The sequence below is a fragment of the Oreochromis aureus genome, linkage group 20 (assembly GCF_013358895.1).
Source record: "Oreochromis aureus strain Israel breed Guangdong linkage group 20, ZZ_aureus, whole genome shotgun sequence".
NCBI classification, from domain to species: Eukaryota; Metazoa; Chordata; class Actinopteri; order Cichliformes; family Cichlidae; genus Oreochromis; species Oreochromis aureus.
In genome coordinates, this window is record NC_052961.1 from 4,153,027 (window position 1) to 4,177,787 (window position 24,761).

The 24,761-nt window shown below is 40.5% G+C and overlaps 1 protein-coding gene across 2 annotated transcripts in view; it reads left to right on the plus strand.

Moving 5' to 3' along the window:
* plxna3 (plexin A3) overlaps positions 1–24,761 on the plus strand; it is a 147,120-nt gene that overhangs the window by 90,243 nt on the left and 32,116 nt on the right. For both annotated transcript variants that reach the window (XM_031759143.2, XM_039603852.1), the window contains exons 9-13: positions 945–1,068; positions 1,274–1,430; positions 1,864–1,963; positions 2,080–2,194; positions 14,729–14,929. In XM_031759143.2, coding sequence (XP_031615003.1) covers positions 945–1,068; positions 1,274–1,430; positions 1,864–1,963; positions 2,080–2,194; positions 14,729–14,929 — 697 coding nt within the window. The remainder of the gene's footprint in view (positions 1–944; positions 1,069–1,273; positions 1,431–1,863; positions 1,964–2,079; positions 2,195–14,728; positions 14,930–24,761) is intronic.

Sequence of the window (24,761 nt, forward strand, 5' to 3'; positions counted from 1 at the left end):
TAAACGTCACAACCCTTTTTAAAAATATAGAGAACTAAATCGAAATAAAGTAATTAATAAATTCAATCAAATATAGCTTGGCAAATAAATGAAATATTAATATTACATTGAATAATGGCTAAATAGATAAATATTACATATATGCATTTAAAAACATTTTATAAAAATAAAAAAAAGACAGGAATTTTAAAAGATCAATTAAATAATTTAGTAGAAAGTGTAAAAATAAAAGTTTAATTGTCCTAGACTGTTTTTCAATGTAATAATAACAAATTAACAACAAAGAAGAAGAATAAAAAATAAATGTCATATAGAAGTTCGATATAGTGAGTACAAACATACTTTATGTGAAAATGTTTTTAATGTAGGTAATAAAATATTTTCTAAAAAAAAATTAGAAGAAATTAGAAGTAAATAATCATAACATGAAATTTACATAAGTTTTAAAATTGCGCGTATAAAGACAGTAAAATGTTTCTAGTATCATGGTTTTACTTATACATTACATCACATTTACACACAAAATATGTTAAAGTGCTAAAAGATTAAAGATTAATTAATTTAATAAAGGAAGTTATGAGCTACTAATGTGAATTTTATAAAGTAACTGACAGACAATAAGTTAGCACAATCAAAATCAACTTAAATGATCCTCAGAGACACACATTTGTAAACTGGACTTGATCTGAAAGGGCGAATAAGAAGAAAGTATATTTAAAGAATTAAGATCTGAAGATGATTACTGATGGAGAGCTGCAAAAAATCGAACTGCTGTAAGGTCCAGTCTGAGGTTTAGAGCTACGCCTGTGTCAGTCAACAGCACTAAATAATGTAGATGTTTAGTAGACATTAACCTGATTGAAAGCTGATTTGTGTTTCATCACTCGTCCAAGTGGCTTCTTCTGTCGATGTTAATCCCTTGGTTACTTTTCACTTTCCTGCAGATGTTCCAGACAGGAAGCATGTGACAAGTGGGAGGAGCCTCAGCACTTCAATATACAACTGGACCAGTGCGTCAACATCTCTGTTTCCCCGAGCAGCATGTCAGTCACCTCCCCGGCAATGCAGGTATGCACCATTATTGTCTTAATTACATAAAATACTCGCTGTCAAAATTCCCATTACAATCTGCTGATTTTACCTGAAAGTCAGTGGATTTGTTCTTTAGTCCAGCTGTTTGAACTCCTGTTCGTGCAACAGCTGTGAATAGAAACCTTTCTGAAGTGTAAATAAGAACTTTACTTTTAGTGATCGAGTGTCTGTTGGTGTCCAGTTAACCATTCAGGTGCAGAACGTCCCTGCGCTGTCTGGTGGGGTTACCTGTGTGTTTGAGGACCTGAGTAATGCCCCCGGAGAGGTGCGGGCCAAAGGTCAGGTGATGTGTATGTCACCATCACTGAGGGACCTTCCAGCACAGACACACTCCTTTGGTAAGAAACACACACACAAATTCATGCTTCAGTGAATTCAGAGGACATCATCTTTCCTTACTGTCCTGTCGTGTTCTGGAAATTTGACCTTTAACTTTACCCTCACCTTAACCTAACCCTACTTTTCTCTTAACCTTACCCTTAATCTAACATCAGTCTAACCCTAAAATTAAGTGGTTTGCCTTTTGGGGACCCAAAAAGTCCCTATTCTGTGATTGTGCTAATGGAAGTCCCCAAACAGCAGAAAAACAAGTATACACACACCCACTTATTCTGAACTTGTTTCTTTTGTCTTCTCGTTTTTCTCTATGATCACATTTACTGTGCGATTCTAATCTAATTTTTAATCATGTCAGCTTCAGTGTAACGCACCATGATATTGATCACTATGAACTAAGTAATAAGAAGGATGTTGTTATGCTGTTAATTTCAGGAGCGAAGCGAGTGGTGCAGCTCAGCCTTCGCTCCACAGAGACTGGACACCAGTTCATCACCACAAACCTCATCTACTACAACTGCTCTGTGCTCAACTCGTAAGCCTGAAACACCTCTAACCTAATTATCTCATGTGTCTCTTCGGTAATGAACTCATAAATTCTTGCTGGTTGTGCTCGGCCACTCAGAACTTTTCTCTCTCTCCCTCTCTCAGGTGCACTTCCTGTGTCAGCAGTGAGTTTCCGTGTCATTGGTGTAAATATCGTCACATCTGCACCAACAACCTGCAGGACTGCTCCTTCCAGGAGGGACGAGTCAGCAACATGGAGGTAACACACACACACACACAGACTTGTTTTCATCACTTAACTGGACTTATGACCAAGCGCTCACACTAAAACGTGATTCACTGTATGGGGACTTAATGTCCCCCGAAGGAAGGTGAAGGAACATATTTGGGTCCCCACAATGCTTCACATAGCTGCCTGGCATGTTTCGACACTAACATAAGACAGACAGGATGATAAGTAGACATAATATTACTGTGATTATTAGAACAGAAAAAGGTCCAGGTTTCTAAAGACCTTTTTGTGTGCTAAATACCAAGATGGGGATCAATGACACAAGCCTACTGTGCCCATATCTGAATAATCATAGGGAGATTGGATGGTTGGCCTGAGTCGTTTACATGTTGAAAATTAAATAAAATGAACATAAATAATCTACAACAATGTACAAAGACAAGCAACAGCAAATAAATAAAAACCTGCTTCTGAATGGCTACGAACAGATGGAAAGCCGTCATAAAGAGACACAAATTAAATACAATGAGGCGCGAAAGCCCTACAAACAATCTGGCATGAATACAAAGAGACATAAAACAACTGTAAGAAGACACAAAACAACATATAACTATGGGCAAGTCACAACAAACTCAAACTTCAGTTCTGCTGTCAGTATGGCTTCTCTGTAGGAGGAAGTGAGGCCGTTGTCTCAAAAGTCATTAAAGATGCTTATCGATGTGTAAGACAAGACCTCTTTTCCAACCTGTTCATAATTGAACACACCATACAGGTGTCGAACTCCAGGCCTCGAGGGCATGGAGGGGATGTGTCCTTGATCCAACACAGCTGATTTAAGTTTCTAAATGACCTCCTCAACATGTCTTGAAGTTCTCCAGAAGCCTGATAATGAACTAATCATTTGATTCAGGTGTGTTGACCCAGGGTGAGATATAAAACCTGCAGGACACCGACCCTCGAGGCCTGGAGTTCGAATAATAGGCAAATTTCTAGAATTTTCTATCCCAAACCTCTAAAATGTTATTTATACTTTTGCATTCACCTTATGTAAGAGTTCATGTTTATGCCAGTGGCTGACACGATTGCCAGCATTTATTCCAGTGCAGGACCGTTCTGAGATTTTTCAAAAACATGTTGGCAGTAGCAGTTTTCGTTCTTCAAGATGACTTTACTGTTCGATTAGAAGTAGACGGTAAAAGAAGGCTGGGTCAGTACAATATATACAGTAGTAGGTGCACTTGAGGCTTAGAGTATGGAATAAGGTGCGGTGTAGGGTTTCCAATTACGACATACTTATGGTGTGGACTATTGCAGAGCTATAAGTCCTCTATAAGCATAACCTCTACTGCTTCAAATGGACGTTCCCTTTATCTTATGGTGATCCTAATGGTTAACTCGATCTATAACCACTCAATTTCTGTGCCTAACTCTTACTGTGTAGAGTTTCAGGCCATGTGTTGGTTTTTGCTTTTTTGATTGACCCATTTGGGCTTTAACTCACGGGGCCTGGAGGCGTGGCCAAGACACAACATGGAAGACGTCCATCTTCCCCAAGTCCCAAGCAGCCACAAGAACCACTTGTCAAAGTTAATATATGTTTCATTGATCAAGAGATGGAAAAAAGCAGGAGTTGAACCTCCCGCCCATGGTGAGCCAAGGCCAAACAGCAAACAAATGTATCACAACCAAGATAACCAAGAAAACACATCCTTCATAACAGGATCTGTTCTTCTTCAACTGGACCTCAAATCTCGGGTTCCTGTTTTCTCGTTAGCCTCTGGCTCCGTCATCGCATTTGAAGACATTGGACCTAAATAAAGGTAATTAGTGAGATATTTCCACTTCCCTAACTCTCAGGTGGGCACCGGTGACCGGGTGGATGTGAGGAGGTTAATAGCACAACAGCAATGATTAATTGTGACCATTTTGTGACCTTAATTAACAGTAAAAATAAAACCATCCCGGTGGAAGTCGTGGTTTCATGCTGGCCACCCCCACGGCAGTTGTCTTTTTTTCTTTTAGAGGAAGAATGTTATCCTCACTGAAGTCTTCTCTCTGCTAGATGTGAAACATGAAACACATGAAACCCACATTAGTGTTTCTTGTCTGAGTCGCAGACTCTCGCTCTTTGCTGTCAGACTCTTCTCTCTGACTCATTTTCTCTGACAGTTTCCCACTCTGTCTTTCAGAGCTCGTCGTCTGTGACGGCTCTAATTCTTGGCTCTCTGACGGATTTTGCCAGAGGTGCATTGCTGCCAGAGTTCACTGGAACAAGGATCTGCCTCTTTTTTTCATAGAAAATTGGTTAATTTGACTGGGTGCCTTTTCTATGTGTCTGTTTACTTGAACAAATTATCACAAAATAGCATGAAAAACACAATCCACGTTTATATTTTGTGTCATGCAAGAAAATCTTGATCACAATTTGATCTTGCCAAGTTGCCAAGAGTTGGAGAGGTGCTGTTAGTCCTTTCTCCTCGTTTAGTCTGCACATTAAAATAATAAAAAAACTAAAGTAAGCTACTTATTGGCTAAGTAGGCTGATAAAAGGCCTTTTTTGATCAGCTGAAACAGTAAAAGTTAATTAGACTTGAGTTGTTTTACTCTCTTGAGCTCTGAAGGAAAGAGAATCAGAGAAACATACATTGATGGAGAGTAGCGGGATGGGAGGGGCATGTAGCGGCTGATGAAGCTGGTCAGACAGGCTTGAAGGACAGATGATCGATTCATGAAGTCGGTCTAATATTAGATCATTTGGCCGGTTATAGTTGACTGACGCTTGTAAACCTGCCGCTGTAGGACGGATGACTCCATAACCTTCAAAATGACTTATAACTCAAACTCGCATGAGCTGGTGCATTTTTGTTGAGCATCATTGCTTAAACAAATAACACCACACCTCAGGATTTCCCATCTGTTCTTTCAGTGAACCAAAAAAGACATTTTCTCACACCGAGCCATCTTCAAATGTTAATAGATATATTCCTCTAGTATCTATTAGTGTTCAGTCATTTCTTCATTAATTTATAGTTCGGTATACTCGGTATTTATATAGACCTGTTAGCTGACAGTGTGTCTAAATCAGACAGTTTTTAAGTAATCTTCTACAGGATGGAGCAGTGATGGAGGTCAGAGCTGCTCCCTCTGTCATTACATGGTTCAGTAAACAACAGTAAAGCTTCAGGTCAACAGTGAAGGGTGGAAGCGCCACACACACACACACACACACACACACACACACACACACACACACGCACACACACACACACACACCATGTTTAAGTCTGTCCTTGCTGATGCATTCAAGGACTCTGTGACTGATGGGATTTAAGAGTCGGCTCCTGAGAGGTGTTTTCAGTCAGACGAGCTAAACCCGAATGTTGTTTAAACTAGGATGTTTCTCCATTTTCTGATCTAAGTGCTGAAGTTTTTCAAGCATTTGAGGCATGTGGAAAAGTCCAGGAAGCACTGCAACATTCGTACTGCATGCTTCCTGTATCTTCTTGCTTTCTCAGCTTTTTTGAGAACACGTTTGTGTTGAGCTAGAAGAACCACAAAACGTATTCACAAAATTATAAACTTGCAGAAACTGGACAAAACAATTCAAAGAAAAAGTATCACAGAAAACAAATACTGACAAAATCTGCTGCAGATATCAGAGTTAAAGGGATTTGACCCAATTAGTCAACGCGTGAAAGTGACACGAAGAATGTTTTTGATTTAAAAACAAAAACCAACAACATATTTGGATTTTCTCTACAGTCACAGTGTCGTCTGCATGAGTCAGACACCTGCTTCAAAGAAACACAATTTAGTCGTAACATCACCAAATCCTTAGTTTAAGGTCTTGTTAAATATAACAGGAAGTTTATTTTACACATAAGTGTGCAGAAGCAGCACAAAGCAGGCATATGCTTTAGGGCAGTGTTTCCCAACCACTGTGCCGCGGCACAATGATCAGGTGTGCCGTGGAAGATTATCTGCTTTCACCTGATTGGTAATCTAAGCAGCGGTCCCCACCCCCCGGGCCACGGACCGAAATCGTTTGGTACCCGGCCGCGAGAGTTGAGGCTCGTTTGTGAAATTTATGGTTTTCAGGGTTTTTATCGGTTTTTATCGTCGACCGCTGCTCTAAGCGACTGCATGAGTAACGTGCAGAATTACATTCTCTTCCACTAGAGGGCAGTACAACTACCTGCTCCAATTAAATGGGTTGCCAACTGCCAGTAAAACAGAAGACAAAGAAGAAATTAAATAGTCATGAAACAACGGCATGTAATGGCAATAGATAAATATTTGAAAAGAAAAAGTAGTCAGTCTAACCTGGTCCTGGAGAAAATTCTGACACAGATGAAGGCATGAGTAGTGGTCAGAAGAAAGCAAAAATGGTAAGCTGTGGGAAAAGTGAGTCAATTCCGCTATATCTGGTGTGCAGGGAAAAATTATCAATATGCTTTTTGTGACATTTTTGTTTGGTGGTGTACCGTGTGATTTTTCTAATGTGCCGTGGCTCCAAAATGTTGGGAAACACTGCTTTAGGGAGATCGATTCGTTGTTAATAGTTTTGACACGGAAGATGTGAAGGACCGCTGGTTTATTTCTATGCTATGACCAGATGTTAACAACTAAAGATGAGGAAATTAATGTGTGTTTTCTGAGATTAGTGCTGCCCGTGGTAGAAGGGGGGATTTTTCTGTGAGAGAGAGTAAGAAAAGGCAGCGCTGAGCAAGTACTGGGATCCTCAGCAGGCTTCCAGAAGTTGTCCAATCAGTAGTAGGCAGTAGTAAGAAAATGGGCACATAGGAGAAGGGCACACCCTCTGTCATGGCTTCAGTAATGAAGTGACCTCCTTAAAAGTCAGAGACAATGCCGCTGGATTAGCAGACTGTGGCGGTCCTCTTTTTAAGAAAGGGATCTGAGGATGTGTCCCAACTTCAGGGGCATCAAAGACCTCCACTGGTCAAACTTAGGATTGGATACAGAGTAGTCGTGGGACACTGGGCGGGCCCTTTATCCTCTGGCAAAGGTGTTTCTGGCATGTGATGCCGCATGTCCTAGGTAAGGTGCTTAGTGCATGTCAAACTGGGAGGAGAGCATGGAGCAGACCCAGAACATGCTGGAGTGATTATAGTTCTCAGCTGGCTTGGGAACAGCTAGGAGTATCCTCGGAAGAGCTGGTGAAGGTGGCCAGAAAAGGGGATATCTGACTGTTTTTGCTTAGACTGCTGCCAGCAAGACACAGGCCTAGATAAGAGGCGATAGATGGATGGCCTGTCTAAGACTGTGCACAGAGCCAGAAGAAGAAAAGAAAGATTGTTTTTGAACAAAATCCTGCAAAGCTACTTCAGTGTCCCAGAATAAAATCTGGAGCTGGAAGAGAGCAGAATATGTCGCCGTTAAAAGCCCATCACATCAGAAGGTATGATTGTTTCAAGCTGCACACAAGTAAGCGCTAAATAAACAAAGAGGGAAGTAAAGAGTGGAGTGTTTCAGCAGACAGAGCAGTTAGTTTGCTGTGTAATGTGGATCCAGCAGTCAGTTTCCACCTGCCACTGAGTAACAGATCACTTGTGTCGCTAACGAGCTGAGCTGCTCTCAGTCTGCTTGTTATCTCGTTAGTGGAGAGGATAGCGAGCCGGGATCGAGTTGTTTGGGCGTCTCGTTGACGTGATTGGTGCTCGGTGTCATTACCGGGTGACAGAAACAACCTCTGATTGGCTAATTGGTTAATAGAAGATGAATAGCCACTTAATTGACATGAAAATGTCCAATCCTGGCAGTTAATGTTAATTACCAGGCAATTAGGCAAACTAAAGAGAGAGAGGGAGGGGGGAAACGAGGGAGTCCTGAGGAGAAAAGAGCAATAGAGGAAAAAGGAGAAGGAGGAGGCTGAAATTTCATTATTCTTTATTTAACCTTTATTCAAGCAGGTTAAAGTGTCTCGCAGAGTAAAGGTCTCTTTTTCATCTGTGTGAGAGGACGACGGAGCAAGGGAGGGAAAGATGGAAAAGGACGAAGAGAAGCAGCTCTGATGTTCTTCATCCGCAGCTGAGAAATTAGGATTGTCAGCAGAAAGAGGAGAATAAAGAAAGTGTACAGCTGAGAAAACAGAATGATTTTTTTTTTTTAAATTAACCAGACAACTACTTATCTGTTTTTCACAGAACTCACCTGGCAACACGACTTTTAATTAACAATTTCATATTTCAGGCTGTAAGTAAATTGTTTTTGCATTCTGTTGCTGTTTCTTCCTGATTTTACTTTATTCCTCTATTAAATGAGGAACAGCTTCTCATGTAAATGGAACAGCAGCTTAGTTATCAGCTTTAAGTGAAAAACACCTTTTTGCTAATAAATATATGCATGTTTCTCTGGGGCAAAAAGTTTTCTGGCTAATTATTAAATTATGAATTATATTAGAACTGTAATGAAATGTTCTGTGGATGGCAATGAGAGGAGAAGAGTGATGAAAGGAGAAGAACAATACTGTTAACCAGCAAGCAGTGAACTTGTAACACAGTGCGACACAGGTGGAGATGACTAAGGTGGGGCAGATGATCAGAAATTAGGAAATTCAGACACGAGAAGATATTACCACTATTCATCGGCAGCACTTTTTAAAGCTCAGTTTTAAAACCTATGATGTAGTGTATGATGAAGTTTGGTCCGTTTACAGCATCCTGCCTGCGATTGCATTTGTCCCTAACCATCGGGAACCCTCACGTTAACTTTTATCGAGTGGAAAAAAGTTAGCGTTCATCCTCCAGCTTCACTGTGCTAATATTATGCTAACATAGCTGTGTAGCTAGCCACCACGTAGCACATCATTATATACCAGCTACACCAACTTCAGTAACCCTACAAATGTCACTGCTGTTTAGTTTTCTGTCTTTATTTATGTTGGAGGTGATAGCAGAGCTGTACGTTTGAATTTTTTTTACAAATCTCTCAGTCAGAACATGCTATATCATGTTTAGGTGGAAGCTAGCAAGCTAACTTCCTGCTAACTTCTAATTCCATTAAACTTCATAAATCTTGTTTTCATGGATGCCTGGATGTTAAACTTCATAGTTACACCTGGTAAAGCAGCCACACTGATCATTTTATTAATGATGAAAGAATTTAGACAGTTTGTAACTCTCAGTGATGCTGCAGTGTTCGTTTGACTTTGGGATCTGAAGCGGAGTTTGGACCTGGAAACGGCAAATGACGTCAGACTTAAAGACCGGATTAAGACAGGACAGAGGCTAAGTCAGGGAAACACTCAGGACTTTAAAAACAGAAGGAGGAATAACAATAAAATCTAAATGTAAGCTAGAACTCCACAATAACACAAGAACCTGGGAACAAATACATAGATTATTTTCTCGCTTGCAAAACAGCAGCAGCCTTATCAATTTAAGATTTCATATTTTGTAGAATACAAGTAAATAATTATGAGAGCTGCTTGTGGATGGTGGATGCTTTAATTTTATTAGATAATAAAACAGACTTCAGATTTCCACCCTTGACTCGTGGGGGATGCAGTCCACTTTAGGCTCATTTGCATTATTGGAAACGCTCTGTGGGGTTTACATGAGCTCACTGAACAGAGAAGGAGGAGGTAGCAGATGTGACGCCCACTAAAAACTGCAAACATCCTTAAATTCTGATCAGTTTTATAGCTTTTCTGCATTAAAATTCATTTTATTAAACCACAAGATAATTTAGCATGTAGTGGCATGACGTATGCTGTCTTTGGACCTTGAATGCAGCACCACTGGGTAATGTGTACAGATGTTAAGGTGCTGTGCACATGTGAAAACGGCTAATCTCTGTGTGTGGAATTTAGTGGTCTATATTTTCATCAGAGGGACTTTCATAACTGTCTCCTCTTAAAGTGCTTAAAGTCAGTATTTTAATTAAATTATGTATGCGCTGGCAGTATTCAGGTGTCGCTAGTAACGATTAACCTACAGAGAATCATCAGCTTGTTCTGCAGCTGATTTGGACTTCACAGATCTTGTATTCAGTCTCGGGTCATGTTTTTCTGTCCCCCTACAATTTTAGTGTTTTGACTCTGGCTGTTTTTATAACTGCAGCAGGCAGCTGTTCTCAGAGTAAAAGCTCTAAAAGCCACTGAAACACCCAATAATCATTTTGCTAATGATCACTGTGTGTTTGCAGAACATAAGTGAAAACACAGTTTGCTAAGATAATTTAAAAGCTGGTGATATGTTGATGATAATAGCTGAAAACACTAGGCCAAAAAAGCCAATCTTTTCTGTTTTCCAGACTCTGCTAATGATAAGCTCAGTGTTTATATAGCATGTAAGCTTACAAATCACACTTCACTGCAATAAAAGAGCTGCCTTTGTAGAGTCAGTGCAGAATAAGAGAGTATTTGTGCGATAACTGCGATACTAAAAGAGTAGAGATAAGGCGAAGCTGTGCAGGAAACGAGCCGGTTTCTGGAGCTTTCACAGTCGGTGCATAGACGAGGAACAAAAACGTGCACCAGAATGAACGAAGGAGATTAAAGTTCTGTGAAGATTTAGTTCCATTGATTCAGTTGTGCGATTTTGTGTTTTCTTTTACCCCCAAAGTATAACCTCACCCTGAGCTAAACCCCACCCACTGTATTAACATGCTAAAAGGAGAATAAGATAAGAGGTTTGAATGTGTGAGACGGACTAACCTGTTGATCTCCAGTGCAGAGAAATATGGAAAGCAGCAAAATTCTCCAAGTCCTGTGAAGTGGACATTAGTTTAATCGAGGACCATGCTTTTCATGAGCCGTATCAGTTGGAGCTCAGCCTCTGACAGGACCAGAGCTGGCGCTGTTGCAGCTGAGGCAATACAGATGCAAGAACGCGGCTCTGCCTCGAAGCCTCGAAGCCTTCGCTGCATCCATGTGAGCTTCTGAAGAGGAAAAATACAGTCTGCTAAAGCTATAGCTAGAGGCGCTTTGCATGATTAATAATCATAATTATCATTGCGGCTCTTATACTGGCTCCTCAGTTCATCCTCTTTCTGAAATGAGCCATATTGGCTCCTCCTCCTTTAAGCCAACTTTCTTCTAAACTGGCTGCTCCTCACAAACAGGAGGTTGGAACAGCAGGTGGAGGTTCAGATTGCACAGTTAGAGATGTGATGATGATACTGGGGATGTCCCCTTTTTGTGGCATCATGTAGACTCATGAGTATGCAAAACAATCTGCAACTCGAGCTTTTGGATCATTCACAGTGACCTTAACTGAAACATTAGTTATGTCCCAATTCATAGGCCACATCCTTCGGAGGACCCGGCCATTGTGGTCTACGTGGGCCGGGTCCTTCGAAGACCGAGAAGGCTGGAAATGCGAGGCTGTGAAATGGGACAGTCTAGCCTTCAGATTTGCGTCACCGGCTGTCTCGGTGAAGTTTAATAAACTCAGCCGTCTGCTCTTTGCTCCCTAAAATATATCAGGACATTGGAGTAAATTCTTGACCATCTCACACTTCTGTTTAATCAGTTTTCTGTTTGATGTTTATTCAGCTGTGTGAAATCTCAACCAAACTGATTTACTCAGGAACAAATAAAACACTGAAATAAGCCAAACAATAACATTTTTAATTTATCTAACTGACTTATATATCATGTTTAACCTGAGTAGTGAAAGACCGCGGAGGGGTTGAAAACGATGTTCGCTGTTCTCACCGGCTCTAGTGAGCCTTGAACCCCCGGCTAGCTATCGAGCTGGTGGGTAACAGACGTCTCCAAAAACGTCGGAGCGCTTTTACAAATATGTGATGTCTTGATAAACTGAGCAGATATTTGAAGTTTACGCAGCTACATTCTCGCCTGAAAATATGTTAAACATTTATTTTGTGACCCAGACAGAGTAATTAGAGTAATATTACAACTAAGTAGCTACCGCCATAGATTGGGCCACGAAGGATACACCCGAACCATCCTTCAAATCTGGGGAAATGAAGGACGCATTTGGAGCAGCCTTCGAATTGGGACATGCCTTTTTGTGTCTATGTTTGATATGTTAATATGTTCCTCCGCTGGAACAGTCTGTACAATGTCATAAAAAATGTGGAAAAGCTCATGTGACTCTGTGTCAGCATTTGCTTTCCAAAATGGCGTGTTTGGCAATTTTTAATCCCATGAAAGTAAAACGTAACACTGTAATAATGAATTGTAACCTAAGCCCAGGTAATAGTAACAAACTTTCTCTCAGACTTATGTGGCACGCTCCACTTCAGTCAAAAAATACATTCAAACTCTACACCTCACAGTTTTCATCAATCACTGACAGTAAAAAGGATCCAAGCTGGATTTGGTCAATGTAATATCATAAGAGAACTTTGGTTATCTGACAGTTTATAATAAATTTGGATTCGTTTTACTTTTCCCTCTTCATTCTTTTCACCTGGTTGTCCACACCTTACCTTCACTCCCCACATCACTCTGAGAAGCACTGCCCTAAAGTCAAGAGAAGAAAAACTGGAGACCAATTTACAACCTGATAACAGAAACAGGAAAAATCCCCAAAATAAATGTAATACACCTGATAAATACCACATATAGGGGATTACAAAAACATTACATGTATTTCTGGGACATAGTACTCAGTACCCTCAAGCTGGACTACACGCTTCCTTAATATGAGCCTTAATTTTGATCTCAGCTACGCACTTTTAAAGTTTTATGATTGAAAATCTGCATACAGACATATAAACATATGGGAGAGCATTCAGAATAGCCTTGGCTGTAGTTTGTGCTACAGCAGTAGACTCCAGGGCCACATTTCACCATGATGAAAAGCACAACCACACATAAGGTGGAAACAGTTCCAGCCTTTCTGCTGCTGCTGGTACAGATCCTGTGAATCAGAGGGACAGGTGTTCCGGGTAGAGGAATCTTTGATTAGATTTTCCTGCTGTTTCCTGGTTCTAAATTTTTAATTCCAAACCTACAAATCACTGATCTAAGCATCAGAATGGATCATATAATCAAATTTGTGGAAACATCAAGTCTTCCACATGAATTCTGCTTGATAAATAAAGTTTGTTTGTTTGTTCTGCTCGTTTGGGTGTTTCTAGTGCAGCCGATGGCTGATGTGCTTGGTTAAATGTCGAGGGTTTGCTGAGAGACTCACAGCCACACTTGGCCTTTATCCCAAACACACACACACACACACACACACACACACACACACACACACACACACACACACACAGTCTCCACGGTAGCTGCTGGCGACCGCTGCGCTTTGGTCCACTTCCTGTGGAGCTAATGGTCTTCCTGTCATTCACAAGACAATTAATTACCGTAGTGACGGTCGTTAATAAAGCTTTCACCCCACTGAGAGACTGTGTGTGTGTGTGTGTGCGTGTGTGTGTGTGTGTGTACACTGTGTGGGTGTGTGGGGGTGTGTTTCAAGCAGCCGCAGGAAGTTTGGATCTGTCACCAACTGTCCATTACTGACCTCACACACAAACTCACTGTTACAGTGTCTCTGTCCCCACTCAGTGATGACAGATTGTTAGATAAGCTATCTGCCTTTGTCAGCTCTGTGTGTGTGTGTGTGTGTGTGTGTGTGTGTGTGTGTGTGTGTGTGTGTGTGTGTGTGTGTGGAAGACGATGTATTTCTGTGTTTGGGAGGCCAAATTTCAAGACAACTGCAAGAATAAATATGGACATTTTTGGATTACGGGCACATTCATGGACATTAGAGACTTTTGCAAAAAAAAATCTTTTTCTGAAAGTTGAAATGCTAAAAAAAATTAGTGACATTTTGTTAACATATGTATAAAATGAGAACAGAGACATCTTGGAAAATGTAACTTTTTTTATTAGTATTTTGAACAAAACATTGCACTTTTCAAAAAGTTGGGACATTTTTAGTACTTTTGTGAAAAGTGAGGGCATTTTGAGAAAAAGTGAGGAAAGATTTGGAAGACTGAAAATTGAGGACATGTGTGACAGGTGAGGAAGCCGTTCGTGGAAAACTCAAAGTGTTCTAGACATTTTTAACAAATTTTGACATTTTATGATGTTAAAACTAAGATTGTTTGTGAAGAGGGAGCACATTTTAGAGAAACAAGGGAATTTAGAGTACTTGAACCTATTGTAAGAAATACTGCAGTAATTTTTTAAAGGTGGATAGATGTTTAGAAATCTGGGGCAACTTTTGGAAAGCTTTGACATTTTTGGAAAATTTGACTCTTCTGGAAAATTAGTTTTTCATGTTTCAAAAAATGGGTCGAAGATGGACAGTTTGGACAGTCTGGAATCTGCATTTTGGGGAAAAAAGGGAAATGAAGGCACTTTTGGAAAGTGGACATAATAATACAAAGTAGGAACATTTTCTGAAACAGATGTATTTAACGTGAGCCATGTAACATGTTATTGTACCTGTAAACACTGACATATGCTGACTCTGATCAGTAGTTTACAGTGGATAAAATAGAAACAGTTCTCTCTAATAATGACATATATCATCATACACAGGGCTGATTTCCATTCGCCTGTCATAAATGATAGATGATTGTGTACTAACCAGCCTCCCCCTTTCCCCCTCTCTGCAGGGTTGTCCTCAGATAATCCCTACCTCTGACATCCTGGTTCCAGCAGGGATGGTTCGTCCAATCACGCTGAGAGCTCGTAACCTTCCCCAACCTCAGTCCGGTCAGAAAAACTACGAGTGTGTGTTTAACATCCAGGGAAAAGTCCAGCGAATCCCCGCCGTCCGCTTCAACTCCTCCTGCATTCAGTGTCAGAACACCTCGGTAAGATGCACTACATGACCCAGCATGCACTGCTCCTCATTATGCAGCCAAGTGAGAGAGACAAGAATATAAAACAAGCTAACATGTGTTCAGCTGAAGGTGACTCTGACACATCTGCAGCATCAGCAAACACACACACACACACACACACACACACACACACACAGACAGTCTAGTGTGTCTGAGCGCGTGTGTGTGTCTAGAAAGATGATGGTAAACCTCCAGAGTTCAAAGGTCATGCTTCAGGTGGACAGCCAGTATTGATGTGTCTGACTGGGATTGAATTAACACACACACACACACACACACACACACACACACACACACACACAAAGGTTGGTCTTTCTGTCAGTGTGAGGACCAGTAAATAGCTCCAAAAATTTGTGAAGATAGATAAAATCACATTTCACAGATAGTCAGACTTTCTAAAACACATTCCCGGATACTCACTGCTTCTCCAAAATATGCTTCCCTCTCGAAAATGTCCTCACTTTCCCAAAATATCCACATTTGCTAAAAAAATAAAAAAGTGGACATTTTCTCACAAAATATTGCTTCTTTCGATTACCGAAGTAAAACAAATTTATTTCTGACATCTTTCCACTTTGTCCAAAAAAGTCCTTTCTTTTGCAAACTTTATGTAAATCTAACAGTGCTCCTAATTTCCTGAAATTTACCAAAATCATATCCACACTTTTCTGAAATACCCATACTCCCATATTATCCACACTTCCTTAAATTCCCATATTTTCTTGAAAGGTTTTCACTTCTCAGAATTGTCCATATTTTCCTACAAGATGCCCATCTTTTCCCAAAAAACCCCAAAATATGTTCCAACTTTACCATAATTATAGGCCAATATCAAATTTGTGTGTTTTATCCAAAATCATGGAATCTCTAGTTTGTGACCAGTTGAAGGAGTTTTTGTACTCTAATGATATTGTTTCTAAATTTCAGTCAGGCTTCAGGAAAAAACACAGTACTAACACTGCCACTATGAAAGTGATAAATGATATTATTATGGCACTTGATAAGAAATTGTACTGTGCGTCACTCTTTATTGACCTCTCAAAAGCTTTTGACACTGTTGATCATGCTGTCCTAAAAAACAGACTGCTCAGCCTTGGATTGTCAGAACATGCAATAGCGTGGTTCTCAAATTATCTGAATAATAGAACCCAGTGCATTAAACTTGAAGGTCTTTGTTCTGAATTTGTTGCTGTCCACAAGGGGGTGCCACAGGGCTCAGTTTTGGGTCCCTTCTGTTTCTTTTATATATCAATGACTTGGGTCAAAATGTCTCAGACACAAATTTGCATTTTTATGCTGACGATACAGTTATTTACTGTTATGGTTCATCTCTTACTCAGGCCATTGAAACCTTACAGAAAGCCTTTGTTGCTTTCCAGCATTCACTTATCCAGCTAAAATTAGTTCTCAATGCTGATAAGACTAAGCTAATGTTGTTTTCTAAGGCAAAGAAGGTCCCAGAGCCTATTCCAGTGGTGTCCACCCTTGAAGGAAATGTCATAGAGATAGTTCATGAATATAAATACCTTGGTGTCTGGATAGATGACTCCTTTACCTTTAAACCACATATAGAGAGACTTGTAAAGAAACTGAGGCTGAAACTTCGCTTTCTTTTCCGTAATAAACAGTGTTTTTCTTTTGCAGTAAAAACGTCTTGTCACTGCAACCTTTTATCTGTGTTAGATTATGGTGACATTCTGTATATGAACGCTTCTTCTTCATGCCTTCTAATGTTGGACACGGTGTATCATGCTTCCTTGAGGTTTATCACCAATTGTAGATATTTGACCCATCATTGTGACTTGTACTTAAGAGTAAATTGGCCTTCTTTGGCCATTAGAAGACAGGGGCATTGGTACACTTTTATTTACAAAGCTATGCTTGGATTGCTGCCTCCTTATATTTGTACTTTGGTCACAAGGAAAAATAGTGGTTCTTACTCCTTGCGTTCAAATGATCAGCTGCTGCTGTCTGTTCCCCTTGTCCGCACAGAGTTGGGTAAGAAAGCCTTTGTCCACTCTGCGCCTTTTTCGTGGAACCTGTTACAGAAAGACTGGAAACTGACTGAACTGTTGTCTTTAAATGTTTTTAAAACTAAACTCAAAGCCCTACAGACTGCCTCAATAATGTGTAATTGTTTTGTGTAATTTTTAATCTTGTTTGTTTGTATGTATTTGTTTGGAAATTTGCTGCCTCTTGGCCAGGACTCCCTTGAAAAAGAGGTTTTTAATCTCAATGGGACATTCCTGGTTAAATAAAGGTTAAATAAATAAATAAATAATATCTACATAATCCTACAATACCCAAACTTTACAATATTCCCATGTTACCATCCATCCAAGGTCCAAACTGCCCCCCAAAATTTCCTTACATTCTAGAATTGTCTACACGTGTCTCCAACAGTTTTCTTGCTTTTGTATTTGCCTTTCAAAAGTTTATCTAAGAGAATGTTGTAAATCTTTCCTGAAATGTCCACATTTTCCTCAGAGATACTGATTCTTTTCCAAGAAATATGCACAGTTCACAAAAATGTCCCCAAGTTACCAAAACATACATACTTTCCCCAAATCTCCACTTTCTGAAAATATGTCAATACGTTCCAAAAATGAACAATTTTCCTAAAATTGTTCATTTTTTTTCATTTTTCCATTTTTTTCCAACAACATCCACACGTTTTTCTAAAATGCCCACATTTTTTTTTTAAAAACAGACGAGCATTCACTTTCCTGAAATACCTTTCAAAAAACTCTGCATTTGCCAAGTATTTCAAGGACCTTAAAAATGCTCACTGGAATGTTCATTAACCCCAGTTCATGCAGACAAACGTGTACACACACACGTTTGTAGTGCTATCTTTGCGAGGACCCTCACTGAAGTTATTCCCATATCCCGGACCCAACATAAAATCGAATCTGTCCTCACAAAACTAGGCATACAAGAACACAGACTCCACAGATTGATTATTGTCCTTTAGTGAGATGACACTCGCCTTTCGATGTCCTGCATTCTCACACACACACACACACGCACTCACTCACCAACTGTTGTCCGTCTGCTCGCGCTCATTTCCTGTCCTTCATCTGTCTTCCTGTCGGTGAGGCCGCCCTAAAGACACCTCGTGCACACACACACACACACACACACACACACACTTATTATGCACTAACATACCGCTACTATGGCAGACAACAGCACAACACTTACATACAGATGGTCAGTATGTGTGTGTCTCTCTGTCTGTATTTAATTAAGTTACTGTTCCCAGTGGAAATTGGCCATTTAGTACAACAAGAGAAACACACACACACACACACACACACTCCTGCTATTGTAACATTCTTCATACAGACTATTGAATCTTCAAAATAAAAGCACAGTCTAAGACTGCTTTCAGACAGGATTACCATTGCAGTAGAAATGCAGTGTCATTGTTGCTCTAACTCGTACATCCTGTTTGTTTGTTTGTTTGTTTGATTTTTGGTGGGTGTGGTTTTGATCCTGCCATCAAAGATCATTTGCCCCCCACCCCCCTTGCAGCGGTCAATCTTGGGGAAACAAAAGCCCTCCTAGAAGCAAGGGTGGTTATTTTCAGGCCCTTACATACATGAAACTTTCCTTTTGATCAACAAAGGAACATTCATAAGATATACAGTGTCAACTGTTAAAGCCATTACAGGGCAGTTAGAAGGTTTGGTGAATTCGCTCCAAAATAAGATTTATGAAGCTCCACATCCAGCTTTGTAACACACACTCAGCCTCCACACAGGCAACACGATCGCTTTCTCTGCTCATCCCACCAGAGCACTGAATAAATTCCATTTTAATGTTCAAGGTTATTTGTAATATAACACCAGGGGTTTCGTGTAAACTGTTAAAATTCTGCATAAACACGAAGAAAGTGCACACATGCCACAGTAGCAGCAGAAATATGGTCAGAGTGCAACTTGCCGTTAAGTGTATTAGTAGTCCTCAGAATAAAAAAGAGACATGTGGTGTTTTACATGGTGGCCTGTGGGCAATAGCTCAAACTCCCCGTGGAGTGGATGATTCAGACAGTCCAGTATGTCATTAGCCTTCCTAAGGACATGCCTGTTATAAATGACCCAAAGCACAGGCTGTCTCCTCTCTGAGGTATTACTGGCTTTTCTTACAAGACTGCCCAATCTATTTTACCAAATAGTAATTAAAAAGTAATAAAACATCTGTAAAACGGAGATCTTGTCTCAGTAAAAACACTGACTTGCCCAAATCTTTACTATAATAACGAGTCAACAAGTCTTTTCCCGTCTTGGCTGTTCATTAGCTCTTGAGTGGCGGGGTGGAGTAGCTACCATTTATATTTCAGATTTTCTTTACATATTATTGAACTACCATCTCTCTCCCTTTTATAAGGGAAATACTGTCTTAATTTTCAAAAATACCTTATAGTTGACATGTAAATGATAGTAGGCAAAGAAAACACTTCAAATAAATTAATAGAAGTCTAAAATTATACTGCCTTGTCAGTCATTTTGCTTTATTTTTGTATCTACTCAAGGTAACAGGCTAACCTTAGCTTAATTATCGTGTGTTATCGCAGGATTTCTTTGTTTTAATGGTGGCGGGTTGTCTTCAGTCCGGTCGGTCTGGGTTTGATGTACGATCATGTGATGAAGTTTACATGTGGAAGCACGTCTGATAGATGAAAGCTTGATGAGAAGTGACAGTGGATGGTAAATGATCTCATTTTTTAAGAGCATACCTCTTCATCTGCCTCTCCATCTTCGCCTGCAGTTATTCCAAAGGGAATTCTTCTCATTTCCCCCCCATTCCTTCCTGCTATGTTCCTCCTACTCTACATGCACCTTTCCATTAATTCTCCAATCTCTCTTCCCATTCCCTTCCTTTATCATTTTTCTTTTCCTTCCTCTGTCCTATTCCTTTCACCCCATATTATTAAAGCAGAATGTGGTGGAGGAAGTGCTTCTACTTAAGAACTAAAAGGATTTCCTTAAGCCGGGTTATAATGTGGCCAGGGGCGTGTCCATGCTGTGGGCGTGAGGGGGCACCAACCCACTGAAATTTGATTGCAACCTCAGTTCACTAAGTACAAATATTTTGTTTTATACAGCATACCATTTATTTTAAAGCTCAAGTTATTTTTGGCTGTATCACTTTGTTAAATCAAACTTCACCATCAGTGTAGAATTAAAATAAAACAATCACTAACTGCATCATTAAAGCAAAATCCACGTTAATTAATCAATTATGGTCCAATAAATTAATAACAACAGAAAGTTGATAAGAGGCTACATTCGGCCACAGTCACTACTTGCCAGTCGGCAACCTCATAGCTACGCCGAGTTGCTAGAGAGAAAATGTGTATTCACAAAGCGGTTCAAAAATCATTGCCATGGGCTACTGGCTGTCACTGGGTTAGATTGGTCACCAACAGAGTGCTGTGTCACAACCTCCTTGGATATTTGCAGATTCTTGCAGTTGTCCATAGTTTACATGGATCACTGTGGCACCCAGCTGCCCTGCTAACTCACCACCAGGCTGTAGTAAAAGCAAGTAGCAAGTAGTTGCCGTTTGCAAACTATCAATCTGCTACTGACCAAACATTACTACAGGGAGATTTTTGGTAACAAGGCCATACATCTCTGTGAGCGGTTTCACCTGACCCAGCTCGTTAACACCAGTGTGAAATCAAGACTTGCACTAGAGATTTAGAAAGATGGGTTACGTTTAAGTTAAAATTTAAAGATAAATTGAGTAATTACAGCAAATGCACACCTTTATCCACAGTGTGGACAATTTTAGCCCCTAGATTACTAATGCACTCCCACTGCAAGGCCAGAAGCAAAGAGGGTATCTGCTGCCCAGTGGTATATATCAGACAACTTGGAAGATATAGGCTGATTTATATAACATTTAGATTGATTGATGTTTTCTGTACAGCCTCTAACTACTTTTCAGTTCAGTTATCCAAAGTGTGAATGTTCACTTTATCAAAGTGTGTATGGCCTCAGTTTGTAACAGTCAGATTAAATGAAATCTGACTGTTTCATTTAAGGCCCAAACTCCCAGCTTTGTCTCACTTAAAAACCAAATACCCTCATTTTAAATTTCCCATTCAAATCTGTGGTGGTAAAGATCACCTGTACAGCTATAAAACCTGTGAATCGTAAGGTTTCCCATCCACTTTAAGTCCACTAAATTGAACCACACAGAACCCAGTGGACACCAGTGGAACTGCAGTTCAATGTACTGCAGGAGCAGCTCTTAAAGTGACACACACACACACACACACACACGTTCATGCTGCTGTTGCCAAGCACCTCTGACCCCATAGTGGCATCCCTAGCGACCACAAGGGTTACCATGGGGACAACAGAGCCACACATACTCTGTGTGTGTCCACCAGCTCTGTGACATTAAGACCCAGCAGGAGAGAGAGAGAGAGAGGGGGGAGACACTAAGAAAGCAGACAGGAGCAGGAAGAGAAATACTGACAAGTAAAAAGAAACAAGAATTAAGATCGACCCGAGTTTATTGTCCCGGTGGGAGAAATGTTTCCCAGTGAATTACTCTGAATAACAAGCCAAGTGACACAAAACATAGATCACACAATCACATCTGAGCGCTCAGCAGCTCCCAGAAAGCCAATAGACACACGTAAGAAGCTTTAAAAAGACAAAGAGGGAAGGCAGGTTACACAGAGCACAGCCATGGGTCGGTTTTATTGTAACGCTCAGGCCCTGCAGTAACTGTACAGACTTACTGTACTATCACTATATATTTTTAAAGAACAGGGAAAACAAACTACCAAGCAAGCAAGAAATAGTACCTCTTTGCAAACAGCTGTATAAACTGTACAGACAGCACAGTGAATAGGAAAGAGAATGACGGTTAAAAGTCTCTAAAGTTGTTACAGTTTCAAGGTTGTGGAAGTTGTAGCACTAAATTAAATTTAAATCTAAACATTTGAATTTGAAGAAATAAAACTCAATAGAAAAGGCTTTGCTTGCAGTATCTACACTGTGCATTTCTTTTTAAAAATGTACAGATTTTTCTTCAAATAAACTCCTCAGAAGTCCGGGGGGATCATTTTCACTTATAAATGCGGTTGCCTAGTCATTAACCTTTTAAGGTGCTTTTTGCAATTACGCCTTTGTTTTGAATGTCGTCCAAGCCAAGTCAGTAACTTCAGTTGTGGGGCAGCAAAATAAGCAGAGACACCCCAATCAGCGTCTCCCCGGGCGCCTCCTCGAGCTCTTCTGGGGTGTCAGTGAGGCATTCCCAACCCAACTAATACATGTAATCTCTCCAGCATGGCCTGGGTCTGTCCGGGCCTCCTCCTGGTGTGAAATGCCTGAAAGATCTCAACCAGGAGGTGCACAAGAGGCATCCTAGTCCAATGCGTGAACCATCTCAACTGCCTCCTATCCATGTGGAAAAGTAGAGTTCCTCCTGAATGGCCGAACTCCTCATTTTATTTCTAACGGAGAGTCTGGCCACCCTTTAGAAGAAGCTCATTTCCGTCACAGTCTCTCTTCTTTCTAACTCCATAGCTAAGACCATAGCTGAGGGTAGACTCATCAATCAACCGGATAGATTGAGCTTTGCTGTTGCACTCAGCCCTCCCTTTACCACAGCAGAAAGTTTCCACTGGATACTCTGAACCAGTCCATCTTTCAATCTTCAGCTCACTCATTCCTTCACTTGTGAAAAAGTTCCCAAAATACTTAGAACTTCTTCACTTGGGGCAACAACTCACTCCGAACCCAGAGTGAGCCCTCCGCCCTCGTCTGCCTGAGAACCATGATCTCAGACTTGCTAATTCTAATCCCAAACGGCGAGTGTGAGTCACAGATCATTGTTTGTTGAAACCAGCACGACCGCACCATCAGACACGAGCAGAAACGTGATCCTGTGGCCAATGACGCTTACACCCTTTACCCATTGGCTGCACTTGGAAACTATATCCATAAAAGTTATGAGCAGAATTACTCCTTGGTGACAAAGAACAGCCCTGCAGAAGCGCACTGCCCGCCAGGTAAATTAAAAAATTAAGGTTGGAAAATTCCTTTTGACAAAAGGGAGCCTCGAGCCAGCTGCTGGATGGTTCAAATTATGGGAGTGTGACACATCAAAGACTGTGCTTAACAGTGAGGAAGCTAATGAGAGGGGGAAACAGATCACTTTCATGTGTGGAGTAAACCACAAGTACAGACGTCCCACCACCTAAAGAGAAGAGAAAAGACGACCACTCATGGTTTCAGCCAAACCGGATATGCCAACAGTCCTCAGCCTCATCTTTTGGTAGAACTTAGCTTATGCTAGCATTGTGCCAAGAAAGCTAAACTACACACACCAGCAGCTACTAGCCTGTGTGTGTCTTACAAAACACATATTTGTTAGTGGAGTGGTGACACATTTGCAAAACAAATTATAGGTCCAGTTGTTACAAATGTGCTGTGAAAAGGGCCTTCATCTGACTTCAAACTACAAATAAAATTGGCATAAAGGCTTTTTTGGATGGATATGAATACAGGTGTGCCCTGAAAGGGCAGGTCATTGTTCTTTCTATGCCTATACTCGGTGAATATAGCACTATTTAATAATATTCATACCCAGGGGCTCACACGCGTGCACAAACATATTGCAGTTGAATGCCCAGCTAAAAAAGTGATGCAACAAATTGCTTAAATGCACACGGTTTTCATGTTTTATGCTTAAAATGTACAATGACTTTGGTGCTTGGGTATTGATGCTTGAGTAGTCGTGTTTGTGCCTCATCTTGGAGGCTCAGTTGTGACGTGAGTGTGAGATCAGGAGTGTTTGTGAGCTTCAGATGTGACAGGTTGGAGCTCTGCCACTGTACGAGCTGCAGATAAGAGCTGCGTTCACCAGCATCGCCTGTGATTGTCATCTGTGGCGCCAGTGTGTGTTCAACAGCACTTTCTCCTTTCATTTCTTATCCTGCCTGCCTCTGTGTGTGAGAGAGAGAGAGAGAGAGAGAGAGAGAGAGAGTGTGTGTGCGTTACAATGACTTATGATGCTGCTCTCTTGGGCTCAGCTGGCTGCTTTTAATGGAAAATCAGCACATTAGACACACACATCTCTCTCTCTCTCAATTGGTCTTGGTATTTCACATATTTCAGCTGTGTGGTCATCACTTTAACACACACACTCAATGTACATCTTTGCGAGGACTCTCACTGTATTCAAGGGCTTCTTATCTTAACCATCGCAATCTAAACCTGAATCTAACCTAGCCTCCCAGGCTGAAAAATGAAGCCAATGAGACAAAAACTGCAGTTCCTCTAACGGCCACTCGCTCCACAAGTCTGTGCCCAGAGACTCTCGGGTTGAAATTCCCATTTTTACAGCAGAAGTAAACATGTTTACAACCTGCTTTTGGTGCCTTTGAAGTATTTTTAGACTCAGTTTTCCAAAATATTTCCCCTAAATATCCACATTTTAACAAAAATGTCCTACTTTGGTGAAAACAACACATTCTGAAGTAATACTTTTCTAAAAATATACTCTTGAAAAATATGCCAACTTCACTAAAAGCTGCCACTTTTCCAAAATTTCTATATTTGCATAAAATGTCCAACAAAATTTTCCCCAAAGAATCTTTGCTCGGCATTGATTCACTTTCCCAAAATATCTCCACTTTTCCAAAATGTGCCCATGTGATAGAAAAATCTACTACTTCTCTAAAAAGGATACATTTTAAAAGCTAAATTCATTCAAAAATATCCCCATGTTTCTAAATTTTTGCAAAATGTGTAACCAAATTGGCTTACACAAA